At 40.0% G+C, this 24,333-nt stretch overlaps 1 protein-coding gene across 1 annotated transcript in view; it reads left to right on the forward strand.

The window, feature by feature from the left end:
- RIPK2 (receptor interacting serine/threonine kinase 2) overlaps positions 1-24,333 on the forward strand; it is a 1,193,837-nt gene that overhangs the window by 688,473 nt on the left and 481,031 nt on the right. Inside the window, exon 5 of the mRNA XM_044065388.1 lies at positions 5,099-5,148. Within this exon, the coding sequence (XP_043921323.1) occupies positions 5,099-5,148 (50 nt within the window). The remainder of the gene's footprint in view (positions 1-5,098; positions 5,149-24,333) is intronic.

Genomic DNA, 24,333 nt, shown 5'->3' on the forward strand with positions numbered 1-24,333 from the left:
GGAACCGTTGGGTGAGGGTGTTGGGGCTTGAGTAGTGCTCCCAGTCTATGTTTGGCTAGTTGAAGTCACCCAATATAATGGTGATTGGAGAGACCTTCATATTCTCCAGTGTTCTCAGGAAAGCCGAGTGGGGTTCCTGAGTTGTGAGGGTGGTCTGTAGCAGGCTACAAACTGAAAGGCAGTTTTGCCCAGTATTAGTTGCACATGGATGGTCTCCGATGCTTTGTGCAGTGCCACTAACCTGGAGGTGTGGGTATCTTTGATGAATATTTGTCCTGGACAACAATTTTTTCCTTTTATTATAGAGTTTATTTATTGCACATATCCACCAGACAGGTTTACTCTTCTTTGAGGAGGAGGATTTTGTCCTGTCAGGTAATCCCGATTCCATGCAGTTATATAAATGCTCACATTGTACTTTGGTGTAGGTTTGGATATATGTGCCTGTTGCTGTGGAGGGGGAGGGGGCTGTGAAACTGTTTATAACTACCCTCAGGCGGTTGTAATCAGCTTTGGAAATTTTTTTTTGTTTGACCGTAGCTAGGGGGGTTTGGGGAGATGATGACTTCAAAAGTGACCACTTTGTAGTAAGATCTTACCAGGGAGGATGACACTGTAGGGATGCTGCAGTGGTTACTCATGTTGATTAATACCAAGTCCAGAGTATTATCACATCTTGTGGGGGTGTCATCCAGCTGGTCCAAGGCATCTGCAATGAAGAAATTAAGGAATCTCTGGGCATTAGTGTTTTGGCATGGGTAGTTCTTCCAGTCTATGGTTGGGTAGTTAAAGTCCCCCAGGATTGCCCAGGATCAGGGTAAAGGGTTGAATCTTGAGAGACATTCAAAGAGGTCCAGATAGGTGGAGTGGGCATCTTGAGTTAAAGTTGGGTGCTTGTAGCTAGCTATTATTTGAATAGAGTGTCTTGTCAACGGTTAACTGCACCTGGAATGTCTCCTGTGCATCATACTGTTTGACAAGCCTGGGGGTATGTATTTCTTTAATATACATTGCAACTCCACCTCCTTTTGCTTTGCTGCCCACGGTTTGGGGTCTGAATGTATGATAGGATGAGTAACTTGGAATGTAAAAATCACTTAATTATACCAAGGTTAGATGTAGTTGAGGCTCAACAACTAAACAGTTAGGTAGGCAGAGATAAGATAAAAATGGTGATTTGTAATAAAGCATCATGAAAATCTCCAGTAACAGATGGTATTCCTGTGGAAGTTTGGATGTTAGGAGGGAAGAAAGTGATAAAGATCTGGAAAACGTTTAACAGCATTTTAAAAAGAGGGGAAGTACTAACATCTTGGGAGAAATCTGAGGGTTAAGATCTATCAGACCCAGCTTCATAGACCCATTTCAGTTTTCAGCCATGATTATAAAGTGTTTTTCTTTTCTATACTAGCTAAAAGAATGCATTGGTGTTGCCAAAGTTGATAGATATAAATCAGTGTGGTTTTGTGGAGGGGAGGCAAACATAAGAGAACATTATTAGAACAGTGATGATCTGGGGTGGAAACAGAATGTAATAAAATACTGCTGCTGTTGGTGGGTCTTCTTGATGTTGAGAAAGCATTCAACAGAGCTGGATTTTATGAGTAGAGTAGGAGAAATATTTACATTCCTTGATATAGTAATGAGGTTAATTGAGGGGATATATGAAGGATCAGAGGCAAGAATTGAAGTGGGAGGATTCCTCTCTGATAAGCTGTGTTTGAACAGAGGAACTAGGCAGGGGTGTTCTTTTTCCCCTTTGTTATTTTATTTACATTTAGAGCCATTAGCAAAGAAAAAAGGGACTCAGAAGTGTAAGGATATAATTGGAATGGTAAGCAAGAAAGGTTTGCTTTATTTGCAGATTATATTATTTTGTACCTGATAAATTAAGACACCCTATTCAAATAATAGCTAGCTACAAGCACCCAACTTTAACTCAAGATGTCCACTCCACCTATCTGGACCTCTTTGAATGTCCCTCGAGATTCAACCCTTTACCCTGATCCTGGAGGGGGTCCATTAGTTGTAAAAGAGAAGGAAAGAGACAGTAATGTTAGATTTGTGTTAATTAGGGACTATTGGCAAGGGAGGAGGAGGATTATGCTTGTATGTATTTACATTTCACCAAAAGCTGCTATTATGGACCTTAAAATAATTGTGGAAGAAATAGTTATCTTTTAGCAGGGAATAAAGGTTATAGCCATAAGTTATAATACACACCCTGCACACCACAAAGTTTCTTTTTGGTTTGTTTTTTTCATAAATTATGTACCCACACATGAACTGGTTCAGCAATACTCATATTTACGGGGGCATGATAAGATGGAGTATTTAGGAGTATGAGTTAGAAAGGCTTATGTTATGGCAGCTAAGAATTTGTGGGAAGAGACTAAATAAAAGATAATACAAAAAAACAGAAATACTGGAAGCTCTTGCCTGTGGATGTGGATAGTAAGAGAGGCAAGCAGTGAAAATGTTTTATTCCCTTTAGGTTTATATAAGGGTTAGGCATATATTTATCAATCAGAGATGTTGTGGACCATAATAAAAAAGTTGAAGGAATTTTTCTTGGAGGGAAAGAAAGAAAGAAAGAGTTAAGTGGTAAAAATTGATCCTTCCAGTAGAACAAGGTGGTTTAGGATTACCTGATTTGAAGGGATATTTTAGAACTATACACTTAAGGTTCATCTACAAAACACAAGCAGAAGGTTGTGATTCCAAATGAACTTAAAAAAGCAGTTCACTGGGTCCACACCATAAGCTCCATACCTCCATACCTCCATAGGAATAACAGGACCAAAATTCTTATGAACACACTTTATTCCAAACACAAAGAAAGTTGAGTGCTTTTGTCTCCCTCACCAAAACAGAGATTTCTTCAGAACTGAGTTATTATTCCCATAAGCACCTCTTGTATAATATATGCCATTTACATTCTAGTTAATTAATTAGACAATTTACAAATTAAAAATTCTGTAATTAAAGTGATCCACAGTGCTCCATAAACTGACAACTTAAAACATTTATGTTAAAAATATAAAATGTTGAAGCTTTAAGAAAACTATTATGTTACATCCAGAGCTCCCTTTTTAACACTGAAGCCAAAGGAATGTTCTCATTAATACCTGGTGGTATGTTAGAGTTTAATTTTATTATCCAAAAAAGTTCTCTTAATGTCAACTGGAGCTCCTACCACCCACCTCGGGCATTTAATGGAACTTGTTCTAAGATCCCAAATTTAAATCTAGTGAAGTCCTGACACTGTAAGGAGTGTTTATATAGTGAATTATTTACACTACCCCTTGATATTGCATACAAATGTTCGTAGATCCTTGTTCCAAGTTTTCTTTCTGTCTTACCTATATAATAACTGCCACAGGTTTGGCAGATTGAAATGTAAACTTATACCCTTGCTGTTACAATTTCCTTTGTGCAAATTAACCTTAATAGTATATTATTAGAGTCAAGTATGTAGGGGTATTGCCTGCATGTCCCGCACTTGGTAGTACTGTTATCAAGTAGAGAAATGATTTTGACAGGGTATTCAAATATTGATTTCAAATTCCTCCCCATCTTGTAAACAAAATTCGTCTCGTTCCCTAGAATTTTTGGACTTGTCAAAAATAACAATTCCACCACTCTTGTCAGGCTTCATAATCCTGATGGTGTAATTGCTTCTTAAATTTTGCATTAAATCATGTTCATTTTTTGTTAAATTAAATAATTGTTTGATCTTGGTATATTGTTTATTAGAGAATGTTGAGTGCAGCTCAGCTGTGCACACATTCTCGAAAGCCTGAATCATAGGGTGAAAGGGGTGTTAAAGCAACTCTTCCTTTTTAGCATCTTGTTAGTTGTGTGGAAATCTCTATCAGCAATTTGTTCTTTAAACATTAATTTAAAATTCAACTTCTGTGTGAATAACTTAAGTTCAATAATAGTATCCACTGTGCTTACCTTAAATAAGGGTACAAATTTAAATCCTTTAGTAAATAATGTAAAAATGTCTCATCAATTTCTTAAGAAGTGTAGTTAAAAATGTTAAAACCACCATATGAATTAAAAATTCCATTGTTGTGTCTAGAAATATGATTTTTACTTAAGGGGGCTCAAACTTGTTTCTTCAGCTAATGCCTCCATGCATTCCCCCTCCCCCTATATTATAGCATTAGAACCCATAAGGGCTCAAATTTTGGATGGGTGGAGAACTAAATTCAAGCCCCTGTTTGGTGAAACTAATCTTGGTGGTACTGTACACAAGACAAAGAACAATTCTCAACACAGTTGACAGTATGGTAATACCATTTGGTGTAGGGGAAAAGAAGGTGAGAGAAATTACATCTAGAAACTGGACAATTTTTAAGGGCAATTCTGATGTCCTAAAGGCCTTGTCAATCTGTTTATACTCATCCTTTATCTTCACTAAATCCCTTAAGTCACTTAAGCTTTGCCTAAGTGTATAGCATGTTGTCTGAAAGTGGGGAACTGATAATATTCAGTCCAAAACCCCATTTTTAATTGGCTGCTGTCATCTTTTTTTATGTTGTAGAAGCTCTCAGTGTGCTTTTCACCTGTGTCAGACACCAGTGAAAATGGAGGTCAAGGCTGTGCCACATTGCTGATATCACTGTCAAGACATTCAAAGAATACCACTTCAGATGGAACAAGGGACATTTTCTGATTGTTCCAACTACAACATGTATTTTTGATATTCAGATAAGGTTGGTAAATTGTGATGGACAACCTTTTTAATATCTATCAGGGTACTGGGGTTCAGTCATAAACAAGGAATAAGTAACACCTTAAACCTACTTTCTAAGTAGTTGTGGAATGCTTAAGGCTGTTCTGCTTCAGCATGAGAGAATTGAGCACTGCTGCATGTTAGAGTATGCTGAAACTTCTAGGTTGTGAAAACATGAAAAGTGATTTTTTTTTCTAGGTTGTCAGTGCCACTTCTTTTATTAGTGATGATGAAAGAAAGGCTTGTGTGTGTGTGTGTGTGTGTGTGTGTGTGTGTGTGTGTGTGTGTGTGTGTGTGTGTGTGTGTGTGTTTAAAAAGCTCCCTCCACATTCATTTTTTTTGTGTTTTTTTCAGCTATGCAATAATTTTGTGGGAAATTCTTTCGAGGAGAAGACCCTTTGAAGGTATATTTTTTTCTTGAAATCTGTGCCTTTATTCCTCTGTTTCACAATACATTTTATATTAATTTCACTCTAATTGCAAATGTTATATGTACATCAGTAGCTTATTCCATTTATTAATCCTTTATGAAAAATATATGCATGTTCATCTTTGCTTAATATATGCTGCTAGTGGACAGGTGCAGTGTTCAGGTCTCATCTTTCAAAGCCATTAATTACTTGATGCTGCCTGTGCTGTTTTTTTTTTTTTCATATTATATATAAGTATGTGATTCCTTTACCTTTTCTATTTGTTTAGAAAAGAAATGCATAGGAGTGTGAGCAAACCACAGCATAGAAGTAAATCACAGCAAACATTCCACAGGCATAATACGGACCCACAGAACCGCAATGCTGCTCAAGTTTATTCACAAACTTTAATGGATTAAAGTTTGCGAATGAACTTGAGCAGCATTGCAGTTCTGTGGGTCCGTATTTTGCCTGTGGAGTGTTTGCTGTGATTTACTTCTTTTCTATTTGTTTGTCTTTTTAGGTTTGCCATCCATTTGCTTCTTCAGCTTTATTGCTTTATGTAGGCGGGTAATCACTAAAATAACATGTAGTAAGATGAATTTATGGCAAACATTTCTGTAAAATGTATTCCCCACATATATATTTATATATATATATATATATATATTTATATATATATATATATATATATATATATATATATATATATATATATATATATATATATATATTTATATATATATTTATATATATATATATATCTATATATATATATATATATATATATATATATATATATATATGGGTCACCTTCAGATGCCCGACAACGCGTTTACCAACACGGAATCCGACGGGACGAAAACACCGACAACGCAGATGACCGACAAGGTGAGAACCCGGACTCGGTAAGTGCGATCGAGTGAAGGATTTAGTGTTAGGGAGCGGACAGGTAAGTGTGCGATAGTGAGGGACTGTGGGTTTAGGGGTGGGTTAAGTGAGTTAGGGTTAGGGTGCAGGTAGGGTGTGTGCGATAGTGAGGGACTGTGGGTTTAGGGGTGGGTTAAGTGAGTTAGGGTTAGGGTGCAGGTAGGGTGAGTGTGCGGTAGTGTCGGATCTTGGGGTTAGGGGTGGGTAAGTGAGTTAGGGTTAGGGTGCAGGTAGGGTGAGTGTGCGGTAGTGTCGGATCTTGGGGTTAGGGGTGGGTAAGTGAGTTAGGGTTAGGGTGCAGGTAGGGTAAGTGTGCGGTAGTGTTGGGTTGGACCTTAGGGTTAGGGTTTGGGTTAGGGATAGTGGATATGTTATGTAGTGTACTGTGTTGTTTACGTGTAGTGTGTTGGTGTAATGGTTTTCGGTGTTTTACGTTGTCGGTATTTTTTGTTGTCGGTCTTTTGGTGTCGGTGATTAGTGTGTCGGCGAAACGCGATTTCGAGGATATAAAGGTGATCCATATATATATATATATATATATTGCTAGGGGACGTGTGGTGTGACGTGAGGATTTTGTTAATTTAATAATGCTACCAGACTAAAGAGGAATAAAAAGAAAACCTGGCACTACTTGTTTAATTTATTTATTTGTTTGTTAACCAGGTGGGCTGGTCCAATAATTTTTTTCAACCATAACCCAGGTGCCAAAGTACAAAACAGCAAAAACATATATAATACAAAATGCATGAAATACACTGGCGAACAAAGCCAAAATACTTGGTGGTAGAGTGTAAATACGCAAGTTAAATGGAACATACTCTTACAATGACAAAAGGACCAATAATGAGATAAACAGTTTAACTCCAGTAGAAGGAATACTTACAAGGTAGTAGATACACAAATGCTATATACAATAATATTCAAAGCATAGTTCACTGTTTTAGTAGCATAAACTTAATGGGTTAAACCCCCGTCCAACTTACAAAGCTAAAGGGCATCTTCCATGTGCTCCAACTGTCAGGAGCTAGAGCAGAGCTCCATATAAAGATATTTTGAGTGCAAAAAGGTTCAGAGTATTTTTTTTTTTTTGCCATTGAAGAACACTTCTACAGTGGGTTCCATGGAAATGTTGGTTGGCTAATGATTCTTTAAAGCTGGGTGGGTAAGTCCCTGTTGGGGAAAGCCTTCAGCTTATTTTATTTTTGTAAGGAAAACTTGTTTTTTTCTGACTGAAATATATGGTTTAGCTAGGAAACACATTGTTTTTTGAACAGTCACAGCATTTCTAAAGGATTTTATCTGCAAATGCCTATGTGGACATTTCATGTGAAAAATGCTTTTTTTTTTTTTACAAATGATGTTCTTCGTTTTCCATTGCTGCAGTCCTTACTATTGGGGTATAGTCCGCGTCCAGTCGGCCCGAATACCAGAGTATAAGGCTGACGTCGGTCAGGGCGCATTAGACTGACGTCAGTACGTCAGGGTACTAATGCGCATGACCGACGTCATATCCTCAGTCTTTTTTGCCGCATGGTCCGATGCAGAAGCTATTTTGCAAGTGCAGGTTGGCGTTCTGAGATATTTCCGAAACCGGAGTTTCAGACCGAAACAGAGTTGGCTAAGTACCCCGTTGGGGAACATTTTGGTTTTTTCTTGCCTCAGTATTTAACCGGATGTCAGAAAAAGTGAATAACTGTATTTCTTGTGGGAAACAGATACCGCATAGGGATTATCATACATTGTGTATACCTTGTTTAGGGCCTGAGCACAACGTTGTTGGTTGCCGTTCTTGTGCTAGATTTAACAAACGCACGATTAAGAGGAGGCTAGATTGTGCCAGGTTAGTGTTTGGGAAGCGTTGCAATTATAATATGCCGTCGGATGCTCCGACGCCCGCTTCATCCAAGAAGCGCAAGGACAAAACAGTGAAGCCTAGGGTTGATGAACCGGCAGTCCCGGACGTCGGTTCTTTGGAAGGCTCAGTGGAGCCAGAGGTTTTGCCTGGAGTTTCCATGGAGTCTCAGGCAGAAACTTTATTGTTACAGGATGTGCCCTCTCAGGAGGTAGGCCAGACTGAGGGGGCTTCTCAGGTATCTGTTTTTCCCTCTCTTCCCAAGGTAGTTAGGGCCTCTCCCTCTGTTGCCAAAGCTTCTTTTCGAGGTAGGCCAAGTTCAGCTTCTGTGGGGGCTTCTCCTAGCATTTCGGGCTCTGTGCCTAAGAAACATATGCTTAAAATGGCAGAAGATTTGATTACTATGATTAGAGGTTCTATGCCCCCGCCTGATAAGAGGCCTAGGGTGGAACAGGAGTTTGATAGTTTTGAACAGTGTTCACAGGCTTCAGAGTCTTCTGTGGAAGACTTACAGGAGTTTCCTACTTATTCTGATTCTGATGTGGATGATTCCACTCCTACAGCTTCTCCTCCTGAGGATTTTTCATTTTCAGAGACTCTACACTCCATGAGGGAGCACTTTAAATGGGAAGGCCAGGATTACTCTGATTCCAGGAAAAGGCTTAGGGAATTCTTGTTTTTACCCCAGCATAGGCCCTTAGCTATTCCTCCTGTGTTGAATGTGGTGGAGGATGTTTTTGCAGAGGCTTCCCTGAACCCTGACTCTTTGCCTCCTGCTCCTGTTAAGCCTGATAGGTATTATAGGGTGCCCGAAGCTCATAAGTATTTGTTTAAGAGTCCTAGGGCGGACCCAGAAACTGTTTCTCAGGGGCCTAAAGGTGTTAAAGCTTCTGTGGTTAAAAATCCTGTACCCTCTGATAAAGAGGCAAGGGCCTTGGATAGGTGGGGAAAGAAAGTGTATACTTCTTCCACTCTAGCCATGAGGGCGTTGAATTGTCAGTTTCACATGCTAAAATATCAAAATTATCTACTTTCACAATTGAAATCTAAGGTGGATGCTTTGGCGGAAGGTATTGAGTGTAAAGAGTTGCTGGATTTGGTTCATGTGTCTGAACAAGTGGGTAAGCATTCCTTGCAGTGTGGTTTTGATGCTGTACAGGCCTCCTCGAGGGTGGCTGCTACTAGTTCTGTTCTTCGCAGACATGCCTGGTTGAAGGATCAGAATTTAGCTGAGCATGTTAAGACAAGGATTTTGGATGCTCCTTTACAGTCTGATGTGTTGTTTGGACCGCCTGTGGAAGCAGTTTTAAAGAAAATGGAGGACAAAGCTAAGTCTATGCAGACTGTTAAAGATTTTTTGCAGGTGCAGCCTCCGAAGTTTAGTAGAAATTGGCCTGCTAAGGGGTGGACATATCCTGCTTATGATTCCCAGTCTAGGGGTAGGTCTAGACGTGGTAGGGGCAGGGCTCAAGGTTCTTTTAGGCCTAGATCAGGGAGTTCACCTGCTCAGACTTCTAGTGAGGGCAGGGGTCAGTCCTTTCGTAAACAGACCCAATGACCTGCCTTTTCAGCTGCCAGTGGATTCTCGTCTGGCAGCTCCTTTGGGAGGAAGACTGTCTCTTTTCAAAGAAAATTGGGATTTAATTACTCAAGACAGATGGGTGTTGGATATCATTCATCACGGTTACAGATTTTATTTCCACACAATGCCCCCTTTCAAAGGCATGCCAGACGTTCCTCTTCCACAAAGAAAAGAGGCTCACAAGCAAGTTTCTCAGTTACTCCAGATGGGGGCCATTCAGCCAGTCCCTGTATCAGAAAGGGGCTTAGGATTTTATTTTCGCCTGTTCCTAGTACCAAAGAAGGGGAACACGTGGAGACCAATTTTGGATTTGTCTATTCTCAACACTTATCTGGACATTCCCAAGTTCAAGATGTTGACGTTACAACAGCTTTTACCTCTGCTGGGCAAAGATCACTGGATGGTAACTTTAGATCTCAAGGAAGCTTACCTTCATGTGCCTATAAGGATAGGTTGCAGGAAGTATCTGCGGTTTCGAACTGGAGATTTTCATTATCAGTTCTCTGCATTGCCCTTTGGCTTATCTACTGCTCCCAGAGTATTCACAAAGGTTCTGGCTCCAGTGATAGCTTACTTCAGGCTTCAAGGAATTCAAATCTATCCTTACTTGGACGACTGCCTGATTCTGGCTCAAGAAAAGGAAGATCTTCTACAGCATCTGGAATATGTCATAGCAGTGCTAAGATGCCTAGGGTATTCTGTGAACGAAATAAAGTCCAGTCTAGTACCCTCTCAAGACATGTGCTTTCTGGGTGTGAGACTGAATACAGCAGCCCAGATGGCCTTTTTAACCCCGGACAAACAAAAGAGTCTGTCACTTTACTTCCATCAACTATCTCATCAGTCCGTGCTGACTGCAAGGACAGTCCTTCAAGCATTAGGGTTCATGGCATCTTGTATTCTGGTGCTTCCCAATGCCAAACTGCATTTGAGGAAGCTGCAATGGTATCTCAAAAATGTATGGACACAGCACTGCCAGGATTTGGACACTGTCATTCAAATAATACCTTGCCTTCAAAAGGAATTCTTGTGGTGGGCTCAGGAATGTCACCTAAACAAGGGACTCTCTGTGACCCGGCCAGAGGCGAGTCAGATTTTAACGACAGATGCCTCGGACATTGCTTGGGGAGCTCATCTAAATGGAAAGTGGATACAAGACAAGTGGCCTGCCAGACTACAGCATCTACATATCAACATGAAGGAGATGTTAGCAGTCCAGTTTGCATTAATGGCTTTCAAGGAGTTACTTCTTCCAGGACAGGTGTTGATTCTAACAGACAACACAACTGTCATGTGGTACATCAACAAGCAAGGTGGAACACATTCTTATCCTCTATGCAGGCAAGCAATGATTTTATGGGAGACTGCGCTAAGCTTGCAACTAACTCTTCAGGCAAGGTTTCTGCCAGGAGCACAGAACTCCTTAGCAGATGTGTTAAGCAGACAAATCATGGATCCCCACAGTGGAAACTGGATCTTCATGTATTTCAGAAATTGACAGTGTCATGGGGAACTCCAGACATAGATCTGTTCGCTTCTCCACTAAACCACCAGCTGCCAAAGTATTGCACAAAGGGGTTTCATCACACAGCTTGGAAAGTGGATGCTCTGTCTTTCAGTTGGAAAAACCTTCATGTGTATGCCTTTCCACCTCTGCCTCTTCTTCCAAAGGTACTATTAAAGGTCAGACAAGACAGGCCAAGGATGATTTTGATAGCTCCAGATTGGTCTCGGCAACACTGGTACCCACTACTACGGAGTCTGGTAAAGAAGCCTCCATGGCCTTTACCTCTGATTCCCCATCTGTTGTCTCAGAAGGACGGTCATCTGCTCAATGTCAAGCTTCACTCTCTTCATCTAACAGCCTGGCATATTCTATGTTGAAACACAGCAGGTCTCAACTTCCTCAACAAGTTTTAAATGTGATTATGGAAGCTAGAAGACCTAGTACAAGGAGAGTGTACGCAGAAAAATGGAAGAGATTTTTATTTTGGAGTACAGCAAAGAATTTGGAGATTTCTGAGCCTAATTTGAGTGTGGCTCTTCAATATCTTACTGAGTTATTGGACAAAGGTTTGTCCTTCTCTTCCATTAAGATTCATGCTGCAGCAATTTCAGCTCACTATGATTGTGACCCACCTTTGTTTTCGCATCCTTTGTTCAAGCAGTTTCTTAGAGGGCAAAGAATATAAGACCCCACGTAGAGCTCCTACTCCTGCTTGGGATCTCAATTTTGTGTTGGAAAAACTTACTCTACAACCTTTTGAGCCTGCAGCTACTGCTGAATTGAAATACTTGTCATGGAAGACTGCTTTTCTGTTGGCTATTACTTCTGCAAGAAGGGTGTCTGAGTTGCAGGCCCTTATGGCAGTAGAGCCCTTTTGATTTTCCATAAGGATAGGGTATCATTACGTACTAATCCTTCCTTTATGCCTAAAGTGGTTTCTAGTGTGGCTTTAAACCAAACTATTCATTTGCCTACGTTTTATGCAGACCCCCAAAATAAAGGGGAAAAGATTTTGCACACTTTAGATGTACACAGGCAATTGCGTTATTATTTAAGCAGGACTAAAGATTTTAGGCAGTCTCAGCAGTTGTTTGTTTCTTTTGCTTTGAGTTCACAGGGCAAGCCTGTGTCAAAACAAACTATTTCTAGGTGGATTGGCTTTTGCATTGCATTTTGTTATTCCCATCATGGCAAGGAGATTCCAGCTGGGATTAGGCCTCATTCCACTAGGGCTACTGCCACTTCAACAGCATTTCTAAGGGGGGTGGCAACTAAGGATATTTTGGAAGCAGCTACTTGGAGTTCAGTGCATACTTTCTCTAAGCATTATCACCTTCCTATCTACTCTAAGTCTAGGGCTGGTTTTGCCACAGCTGTTTTGCAAGGCATGTTGTCAGCTCCTACTTCTTTATGATTTGCCAGCCTCCCTTAACTCTGCTTTGGGATTCTACCCAATAGTAAGGACTGCAGCAATGGAAAACGAAGAACATAGTACAGTTTTGTACCTACCATAAATGTAGATGTTCGAGGATTCCATTGCTGCAGTCCAATTTACCCTCCCTCCTTCCCCTCTGTGTTTAGGGGTGGTTGTGTAGGTGAGTTTACATGCTTATGTTTTTGTATATATTCTTGTATATATTGTACATGTTTTTGGTGCAGGTATTTTGGGCCTTGTCTTTTTAGGGTCTTCTGACATCTGGGGCAAGAAAAGACTGAGGATATGACGTCGGTCATGCGCATTAGTACCCTGACGTACTGACGTCAGTCTAATGCGCCCTGACCGACGTCAGCCTTATACTCTGGTATTCGGGCCGACTGGACGCGGACTATACCCCAATAGTAAGGACTGCAGCAATGGAATCCTCGAACATCTACATTTATGGTAGGTACAAAACTGTACTTTTTTACTCTGGTTTTGTGTATTTGTGTATTGGAGGCAGGATGTTGTGCTTTTAGAGGACTGTCAGTGGTTTATTTTCCTCAAAACCACTTGTTCTCTACTTTATACTACCAGTTTGTCCAGACTGTGCTGTCCACCATTGACTCTTTTTCACGGCTTACCAATGGAGTAGCCTCCAATCCCCTGCGGTTTTACCTTCCCCTGTCTGCAAGATGAAGAAAGGAGTCTTTGGTTGTCAGGCCATTTGTTGTGCCCAGATGCTGGTTGATGACTCTGTTGTGGCTGATTGTTATTCCTCGCCCCACTCATCCTTTTCCTTTTGTTCTCTTGGTGTAGCATATGCAGCCACTAAATAATGGAGAATAGCCACATCCTGTGTGACTGCAGGGATGACTTTGTTGGGCTAGGGAGAACTATTCTTGCTAATCTTAGGAGAAATAGCAGGTGAAGGTTCTTCACTTAGTTGGGATAGGGAATCTGCTTCTGGGACTAGTATGCCTGTTTGAGTCTGTCCTCTTCCAGGACGTTGACCAGGAAAGGGAAACTGTGAGAAAAACTTTCAGGCATCTGTTACTATTTCTATGGACAGACAAGATTTACTAGGATTTGCTAAGGAACTTGTTGTGCTTTTTCCATGTCTTCTGTTTCCTCAGGTAAGAAAAGGAAGAGAGTGCCTTCTCTTTCTGGCATTGATTTTCAGTCAAAAGCCAGGTGTTACAGGGGGAGGGTTGTATCTCAGGAATTTCTTCACATTGTGAGCATTCTCATTCTGAGGAAAGCATGGTAGTAGATTTCCCTCTTGAAGATATATCCTTTACAGAAACTTTATCTAAGAAAAAAAATGTTTTCAGTGGCATCAGAATGAAACTCCTATAACACAGAAAATGTATTACGATTTGTGAAACTGGAAATGCCTAATTCTGCAGCTTTTCCTCCTGTGTTGCCTGCTTTAGAGAATATTTCTCACAGCTTCTAGCTTACCTGTTAGTCAACCTCCTGCTTCTAGGAAGTCTGATAGGTTATATAGGGTATCTCAGTCTCATAAGCATTTGTTTTCAAATCCTAGAGCAAACCGAGCTGTCATTTCTTTATCCAAAACTGCTTCTACTGAGCAGTTTACTGTTACTAACCTCATCCCCTCTGACACAGATGGGAAAGTAATGGATACATTGTGGAAGAACATGTATTTCACTAGTATTTTGACTTTCAGGATTTTATTCATATGATAAAGTTTTTACACTGATCTTTTGAGAACATGCAGAAGTTAGTAGTTTACAGTAGTTAAGCTTCCCTGTTCTGAGGTGAAATAAAATGCCTTTAATGTCCCTGTTACATCTGCTTTCCATGTTATTAAGCACATTTAAAGTGTGTTTATGATACTGTTGATTCCTCTAGAGCTGCTGTTTCTGGCTCACTATTGAGAAGACAGTCTTGACTTCATTCCCAAATTTCCCTGAAGATGTTAAAACTGAAATTTTAAATTCTTCCTTAGATAAGGAAGTTGTTTGTTCTGCAGTTGAGGTGTTAAAGAAATGTGATACAAGTAGTTTTTTTTTTTCAAATGAACCCAAATTTCTCCATCACCCAAGACTCAATTGCCTTTTTCAGTAAGCCATTTATGCAACAAGTGCTAGCAAATAGGATTTTAAAAAGCAAGGGCAATGAGGCTCTAAAAATAAAGGAAAAGCCTCAAACATTCATGTCAGACAGTCTTCTCAATCCGCATGACCATCGGCTCACTTAGGCCTCTCCCCTTTCCCTCTCTGGAAAAGTCTCTGTCACTTTGAGACTTAATCTTACTTTGTGGCACCAGATGGGCTCTAAATGTAGTTGAGCATGATTACAGTAGGCAGTGGAAATCCCTTCCTCCTTTCCCAGTGAACCACATTTCTCTCTTTCCTCCCATTCTTGATCAGATGTTGGCCCATGAAGTTATAGAACCTGTACTTCTCTGCCACTTCGGCAAAGGCTTTTCAGCTGTGTTTTTGGAACCTAAAAGGGAAGGCGCTTAGAAGCCTGTGCTGGACCTTACTTTTTTTAAATATTTTTGTAAAAATTCCGAAGTACAGAGTGGTATACTTTCACTCCATTTCCCCCCAATTCCCTTTAGCCTTTATGATAAAACTAGATTTAAAGGATGCCTGTCATCACACTCCCATTACCAAGCATTTTAGGCATTTTTAAAGGTTTGTTGTGTCTGGTTCACAATATCAGTTTTCTGTCTTACCCTTTGGACTTCCACAGCCTCAAGGGTATTTGCATAGTGTCTAGCTCCAGTTATCTCCAGTTATTGATTATTGCAGCCCTCAAGACATTCACATATTTCCATATTTGGACAATTATCTTGTCTTTGCAGACTCTTTTTCCTGTTGTCAAGAGTCTTTACAAATTGTCCAGAATCTTTTACTCAGTCAGGATTTTCAAATCAAATTTCAGAAATCTTCTCTCCTCACTTCCCACAGAATTGTATTCTTTGATGTCTGTTAGATTCTGCCATGGGAAAAGCCTTTCTTACTCTAGACACAGTAGAGATGTTTCAGCAGATGTTCATCATTCCCACTGCCTTGTTGCATTTCAGCCAAGGTAACCCAGTACTGGCCAGCTTTCAAAAGCTCAGATACCCTTCCCTCTCTCATTCAATGACAGCTGATTGGCTGATCATATCTTGAGAGGGAAGTCTGCAGCTGTCACAGGAAGTGAGTATTCAGTCTTTTCTGCCCTCCAATGAAGAAAATGCAAATTCCAGTGACTTTCAAAAGGATCCAGTGTTGAATTTCCTGGCCTATTACCTACCTCATTTTAGTAATAGATTTATTATTTAGTTTATTATGTATTAAATATATATAAATTGATATTTTATTTTTGTCAGTGTGTATAGGTTTATAGGTTTTATAGGTTCGTACTAGGCTAACTGCCCTTGTGAGCCATTTTAAGCCTAGCCAATTATCCCTTTTGAGACTCAAGCCGTGTACCTTGTGCATATAAGGCAAATACCTTAATCATTAGGCCACCCTCCCAAAATTCTTATGGGAATTTCTGCTTACAGCAGTATTTATTTGTCTGCTGTCTTTGACAAATGTTTGTTTTTACTGTTTCTATGGAAACTTTCAGTATTTCTTTCAGAAATGTTGTGTGAATGTGTACTTTTAGACACTAGAGGTTTGTCATTACTGTTGTTACTCTGCTTTATTTTCATCTTTTGAGAGGAAAATATTGTAGAAGTTGGATTTTTCAGCATTTATACATTATTATATCCTGCATGTATGACTGCTCTCTGTGTATTTGTATCAATGGTTTGCTATTTTACCTCAAATTAAGTTATTTGAATTTACAGTTTAAATTTCACTTTGACAAGAAGATGCAGTTTAAATAGCTGTTAAACATTATTTTATGGCTCTTTAATATGATTAACGTTTGTGGAGCTATTTTTTAACACTGGATTGGCACATTGGTCACTTTGGTGTGTGGACATTTTGCACTGGAAATTCTTTAAAATTATGTAACGTCTTGTCAGTTGTAAAAGAATTCTGAACACATTTCAGTCTGTTTTTTGTGATAGTGGCACAGTTTGTCAGAGTTTGTATGTGGGGGTATACATACTGCCTTACCTCTCAATTGTCTATATTTTCGCAGAATATCCAGATTTTTGCCTAATATTTTTGGTCTGTTCCTCAGAAAATTTGTAGTCTTCTGGATTTTTGTGGCAAATCAGTGAGGATTGAATTCACTAAATAATGACAGGCGTTTGAGTTTCAGATTTCATATCCTCCAGAAAATGCATGGTAATACAAGACTTTTTATTCTAACAACATTCTAAGAGCAATATTTAAAATTTGTCCTTGTTTTGGGGGCTTTGTCCCCCATTATTTTTCGCTTTATCTGGATTTTTTTTTTTTTTTTTGCTAAGAGCGTAAATGCTGTGCTTACTACTAGAAACTTTAAGTGCTTATTGCGATACATTATCCAATACTGTCAGTTTATTATTCTGGCTGGTGTTCTCTCCCCTGACTTGTTGAATCCTAACTCTGGTACCCCCACCTCACCCCAAACAAATCATGTTGCACTTAAAAAAAAAAAATTAATTAATTAAAAATATGCCTCAGCAAATAGTTTGCGATCCTGTTGGAGCCACTGCTCAGCCCACAGACCACTTACCTTTTGCCCTTTCTCACTCTAGGAATGGGAGTTAGTTACATCCTCTGAGGCTGTTCCTGTACCTGGTGCAGGTATGGGAAAACAAAACCCTTTAGGTACAGGAGTAGTCCAGAGTAAGAGACCCTTTGCCAGACATAATACACCATCCCCAGATATTTTATCTACTAGTGAAGTTTACTAGAAAAATAAACAGAAGCTTCATCATGCAGATGATAATCACATTACAGCTGTTGGTAAGGCTGATGTCATTTCCTTGGCTAAGGGTGTTCTGCAGATAACAGAATCTGCTGGTTGTCTTCCCATCCAGGTCTCTAGTGCTAGCTTAGCTAGAGACCTTCCTGTTGATTCAGAGAATGATGAGGAATCTGATAAGGACAATGATTATTTCTTAGCTGACAGTGAGTACAGTCACTCTGATTCTTCAGAAGGTGAACCAGAACTTAAGTCCAAACAGGTATTCGCATTTCTTCACACGATTGCTAGATTTAGTGATGTTTTTTGCTTGGGAGCATTCAGGAACTACCCGAGATCTAGACAGGGTATATGACCTTATAGAGGATGAAATGCCCAATTCTGTAGCTATTCACCCCCTCTTACCAGCCTTGGATGATGTTTGTAAAGCTACCTGTATGTGCCCCAGCAGTCCCTAAAAAGGATCACAGAAAATCTAGGGTCTCCTCAGGTGTAACCGGTCTCTTCTCATCTGACTGCAGCTGTCTGCTCAAAAATAGTAATTGGTTTCTTCTAATCCAACACCCCTGGATGATGAAAAATAGTTTGGTCTTCAGGGAAAAAGGATGTCTCTTTCTAGTAATCTAACCTTTAGAAAGTTAAATTATCAAGAATATTTGTGGAAATTTATTTTATTGTGTGTGCACAGTTTGTATATTTTGCTGCCTCCTTACATGCAGATCAAAAGTCTTAAACAAGTGAAATTGTTTGTAATTTGACTCAGGTTTTGAAGCATTCTTTGAGAGGTGTGCTTGAATACAGATAGTCTCGAGAAATGCTTCTGCTTCTGTTGTAATCATAGCTTCTCTGATTTAATGGTCGAAATTTTGAATACACCTGTAAGTTCTGAATTGAGCCTTATGTTACACAGCTTGTCAAACAGTGGGATGATAGAGACAAATTAATACATGGGCTGTACCCAAGTTTGTTCCAAGCAAGCGTCTTCCCTCAAGGGACAGAACAAACAAAAAAAAAACACAGAAGTCAGGAATCCAAAAGGAAATGTCAGGAGGGTAATTGTTCAAAACCAGAAGGATCAGCCCACTGCATAGGAATGACTGTGCCAAGTCAGAGAGTACCACCCTCCCCAACCTCCTTCCCTTCTTTTTCTTCCTGCTTCCCCCAGGCTCTCTCTCAGCCCAGTAGCCTGTCTGCAAATAGTCTCAGAAGAAAAGGTTCTGAGAATAATTCAGGAGGATTACCCCACTCCCACCAGACCAGATAGAGACATTTCCTGTAGTGCTCCATCACATGGTAGAAATAGGGCTCATAGAATCAGTGCCAAGGATACTCAGTGGCAAAGATTTAATTCCAGAATTTTTTGGTACCAAAAAAGGAGCATTTCTGAAGACCAGACCTAAATTTGTCCTTTCTAAACAACTTTATAAAAGTTCCAGAATTCAAAATGCTCACTTTACAATTGGTCCTGGCATTGCTTTCAGACCATGAATGTGCTGCTTCTTCTCTTGTATTAAGACATTATGCTTGATTTCTTAGTCAGAACTTCTCTGACAGTTTAAAAGTTGACATTTGGAATGCACCTTTAAGTTCTGAATTGGTCTTTGGGCCCTCTGTTATACAGATTTTCAAACTGTGGTGTGATAGAGGCAAATTAATGCATGGGGTGTCCCGGATATTTCATGTACCCAAGTTCAACCCAAACAAGGCATCTTCCCTCAAGGGCAGAATAAACACAAATCCCAGCCAAATAAAAGTCAGGGATCCAAAAGGAAATGGCAGGGGGATAATTCTTCAAAACCAAATAAGATGGGTTCCTTTCTGAAAAATCATCAATCCCCTGGAAAGGAATGACTGTACCAAGTGATAGACCCCCCCCCTACCTTTCTGAGAATAACTTGAAGACGATACACTTGGCAGTGGGTAACAAATCCTCCTCTTTTCATGTGAATTTTCCTTAAACACAAGATCAAGTGGAGCAGTTTCCTCCAGTGCTCTCCCATGGTAGAAATAGAGGTCATTGTACCAGTGCCTGCGATGCACAAAGGCAAAGGATTTTGCCCAATAATTTTTTTTTGCTACCAAAAAAGGAACACTCCTGGAAACCAGTCCTAGATTTGTAAACATTCCAAAATTCAGAATGCTCACTTTACAGATAATCCTAGCATTGCTTCCAGACCACTGTTTTATGTTAACTCTAGATCTCAAGGACACTTATATTCCTATTGCTGCCAGTTTCAGGAAGATTTTGAGATTTGTGTCTGGCTTACATTACCAGTTTTCTGCATTACCCTTTGGGCTATCTACTGCACCTTGAGTGTTTGCAGAGTGTCTGGCCCCAGTGGTTGTCTATTGCAGAACCCTAAGCATCTACATTTCTCCTTATTTAGACAACTTGCTGATTTGTGCAGATTATGTATCCAGGTGATTAGAGTCCTTGGACAAGGTCTCATCCTTCCTTTCCCAACTGGGCTTCAAATTGAACCTTCAAAAGTCCTTTCTCATACCCTCTCAACAAATTGTTTTCCTGGGGTGTTAGATAGACACAGTAAAAAAAGATAGTCTTCCTGCCAGGAGACAAAGTTGTAACTTATCAGTGCACTTTCTTGGCTTTATCTCTTTTAGACATGGCCTCAGTAAGAGAGTTCCTCAAAATTCTAGGTTTAATGATATACTGATCATCATGACACCCCTAGCCAGACTACACATGAGAAAAATTCAGTAGTACTTGAAGAATTGTTGGACCTAGTACCTCCATTCCTTGGATTTCCAGATACCAGTACTAGGGATTTGTGAAAATTGAACTACAGTGGGGATCAGGGATCATCTGTCTTTGCATCTAATAGAACTCCCTTTCCTCTTCAGACTTCAGTCCAGTCTATCCATATTCCATATTAACTGTTCACATTTTGCATGAGGAGCATTGTCTATGGGAGTTCAAGTGCATGGTACCCTCATTGAATGTAGGCAGAGTTCTGGACCTCCTAGATTTGTTAAAGCGGAATCTTCCTTGGAAAAATAAACAGAAGACTAAGCATGTGGTCCCCGTGGCTAAGGATCCCTGCAAAGAATGACAGGATTTTACTCAGGGGCTTTGAAATGCTCATATGGCTCTTAAGCCCCCTCAAGGATTATCTGTTCCTGCTTCTGTTCCCTGGTTTTCCATTCCTTCCACATGTCCTAGGGACTCTGCTTTCTTTGATATAGAGTTAGACTCTGGTGATGTGTCATTGGCTTATTCTTCTCAGATTCACTCTTCTCTTGCCCAGGGCTCTGCTGACTCCCCTATGGGCAAATTGTCCTTTAGGGATACGGGGATCATATGATAGAATACTTTTAAGTGGGACTGTTGCCAGGTTTCTGACATTCTAAACATGTACAGTAAACTCTTGCAAATAAATTCTCTTCAGCCTTTCATAATCCCTCCAGTGCTAGATGCCGTTTTGGATAATTTCATTGCAACTTTTCAAGACCCCTGATTCTCCACTTCCTATCCCTAAGAAACCATACATGTTCAATAGAGTTCCTGAAGATCAAACATTTTTGTATAAACACCCATCCTTTGATTCTGCACTTATTTCTGTAGCCACTGATAAACCATCTAAGTTGCTGTCCTCGTCTAAGTTTTAACCTTTTGATAAGGACAGCTGTGCCATGGACAGGTATGGTAAAAAAAAGATGTACCTTTGCTACTTTAGCTTTCGGGGCTGTTAATTACCAGACCCATATGACTAGGTATTTCCTGGCTCTTCTCTCCCAGCTTGGAGGCATTCTGGCTGATATGCCTGATGGAGGGTGCGCCTTCTGACATTTCCCTTTTGAGCTTTGCTTCTCAGGTGGCTTGTCATTCTATTGAATGCAGTTATGATGTTACCGATGCCTCCTGTAGGGCATCTGCATCTAGATCTGTAATGAGGAGGTATTTTTCATTGTGCCTTCAGGCTTTGCCTGAAGACATCAAAGCCATATTATTAGACTCCTCTTTAGACAACCAGAATATCTTTGGCACTGCTGCTGCTGCTGAATTTTGTAAGACCCATCAAGATAAAGATAAAGTTATGCAGGATTTGAAACTAATTTTTGTCTTTTCTGTTCCTAACTTTCTGAGAAATTATCCGGCTAAACCTTACTTTGTTCTTGGCAGCCTAAACAGCCCTCTAGTGGCAAGATGGCTTTTGGGTGAGTTTTTACAGAAAACTCTTCTCCAGGTTCTAAGGATCAGTGGCCTCCCTTCCTTGACAAATCTGCTTCTGCTTGACATTCAACCACTCCTACACCTTGGGCTGTTTCCTCTGTCTGTCAGGTTGAGTCTTTATTTTCCTATTTAACAACAGATAACAATGGACACTTGGGTACTTTCCATTATGCAAAATGGTTATTTTACAGTCTGCAAGTCCCTTCCTACATATTCAGTCCTTTCTCAGCCTCTTCCTTGTCAGCTCCCACATCCTCCTTTAGTTCTTTAGGATCTGGTGGTACAGGGAACCATTCAGCCTGACACTTTGTCTCAGCTGGGAAGAAGTTTCTATTTCAGGATGTTTCTGGTTCCCAGGAAGGAGAGGTCATGGAGGCCCATTCTTGACATGACCTTTCTCAACACCTTTGTCAAAGTTTCCTCTTTCAGGATATTATCTCTTCAGATATTTTACCTCCATTTTTCCTCAAGCTTTTCTGGTATCCCTGGATGTGAAGAATGCTTTCCTCCACATTTCTATTCACCGTCTCTTCAGGAAGTTTTTACATTTCTCTGACCTGATGTTATCCATGCCATCATTCATCACCACATATCCCTAAAGGCTACTCTTGCAATGTGGAACAAAGCCATTCCACTTCCTCCAAGATCCAACTAGGTAGAGGAGTGGTGGGTGGGAAATGTGATGAATGATGACATAGAATAACACATAACTCTTTATCTTTATTTTATTATTGTTTTATTTTATTTTATTTTACATTTGTTGACCGGGTTAGTCCGACTGAACTAAGTATCCCTTTTTCAGCGGAGGCCCAGGGAGAAATGCTCCACAGTTTTACAATTTTAGTGTTAACAGTGTCAGTGGGTTTACAATGTATACATACAATGAAATACATTTTATCAGAAAAATAATAGTGGAAAAAAACATAATAAGCATACATAAGAGAAATTATTTGATACAAACATTTTCAATAAACAGTGAAAGAAGTTCATAGTGTATGTAGTTATTTCATGAGATATTTGACATTAGAAATAGAGGTAAGAGATGGAGAAGAGTGATACTTTGAAGAGGTTTACGAGCTAAAAAGGTTTGAAGTTTTGGTGATTACATATGAATTAATGGGCTAGATCAGGGAGGATGAGTGCAGAGGCAGGACCAATGAGTTTGGCGGTACTCTGTAGTGGCAGTTTTGAATTGATTTGGGTGTTTGACAGACCTGATTTTTAGTGGTAATTTGTTCCATGATATGGTAGGATTGTAGTTGTAGAGGTTGCAACCGATTTTAGTCTTAGGTTTGTATATTTGTAGTAGGTTAAAGTCAAAGCTACGTAGGGATCTAGTGGGGGAATATTGAGAGATGAGGGAAGATAGGCTAGGGCAGTAGGATTTCAGGTGTAGTATAGAGTGAATTATTTGTAGTTGAGAGAGTAGATGATGGTAAGGTAATTCCAGCCAGTTTAGGTATCTTAATGATAGACAATGCGATTTATAAGTTTGGCGAGCAGCGAATCTGGCAACCATGTTGGTAGACTCTAGCTTAATAGTGTGGAGTTAAGATTGGTAAGAATTTGGCAGCTATAAAGAAAGCTAGGAAGGAGATACGCATGCGAGAGGGTTATTTTTGCTTTGTTAGAAACTTTTTGTTTCGATAAATAAGGCAAAGTTTTTGGTGTGTCTTTTTGATGCGGTTGTTTACATGTAGATCAAACTTGAGTTGGTCGTCTATTGTTACTCCTAGTAGTTTTGTACTAGGTGCAACGTTAATGAGAGTGTTATTGAGGGGCAGTACAGAAAATGTAGATTTAAGGTGAGTGAATTTCTTTGGGACAAACAGTGAGTTTTGTCTTTTTAGGGTTAAGAATTAGGTCGTAGTCACAGAGCTAGGATTCGACTGAGTTAAAAGATGCTTGAGTTGCAGAGATAAGGTTAGCGGGAGTATCTGCAGTGGTGATGATGGTGGAGTCATCTGCGTATTGTACAAGGGATGACTGTGGACAAGAGGTGTAGAGTAGATTGAATAGTAATGGCCAAGGATAGATCCTTGCGGGACTCCCCATTTTGATAGGAAGAGGAGGGGAGAGAGCTGAGAGCCATCTCACTGATTGTAGATGGTCAGTGAGATAGCTGGAAAACCAGGTAGTAGTAGAGGCAGAGAACTTTAGGTTAGCCAGTTTGTTCAGCAGAAAAGGGTGAGAGACCGTATCAAGGCTTTGGAAACGTCGAGGAATAGGCAGGAGACCAAGGTATTATTGTCTCTGGCTAGAGAAATAGTATTAATGAAGGATATAAGGGCAGTTGTAGTGCTATGTTTAGGGCGAAAGCCATGCTGTGTAGGAGTGAGCAAGTTTTCCTGTAGAAGGGATTTCATGCTTTGCTTGTGTATGCATTTTTCCAGTATTTTTGAGAGTGGTGAGAGAATCACGATGAGTCTGAAGTTTGTAATGTTAGTGGAGTTACCTCCTTTGTGAATGGGTATGGTGTAGAATTCTTTCCAGATAGATGGGACCTTAGATTCTGAGATGGAGCAATTTATTAGGATTGATAGAGGGAGAGCAAGGAATTCAGCAGCAATTTGTAGGAAATAGTGAGGCGGGTTGTCAGCAGAAGCAGAGCAGGGTGTAAGTTTAGAGAGCAAGGATTTTATATAGTTAGTGGATACAGTTGTAAGAGAGAAAGTGGTAGAGGAGTTGAGAGTAGGAGAGGATTTGGAAAGGTTAGCTGAGCTGGTAGTAGAGTGGAAGGAATTTATCAACTTAGATATGGATTCAATGAAACAAGAACTGAATGTGTTAGCTGTTTCTTCTGGTGAGTTGTTTGGGCAGGGGTTGGGAGAGAAAGGGTTACCAGGGTGCAGGATTTGGTTTATAGAGT

This window comes from Protopterus annectens, chromosome 3.part0 (assembly GCF_019279795.1).
Source record: "Protopterus annectens isolate FY-2018-M chromosome 3.part0, PAN1.0, whole genome shotgun sequence".
NCBI lineage: Eukaryota > Metazoa > Chordata > Ceratodontiformes > Protopteridae > Protopterus > Protopterus annectens.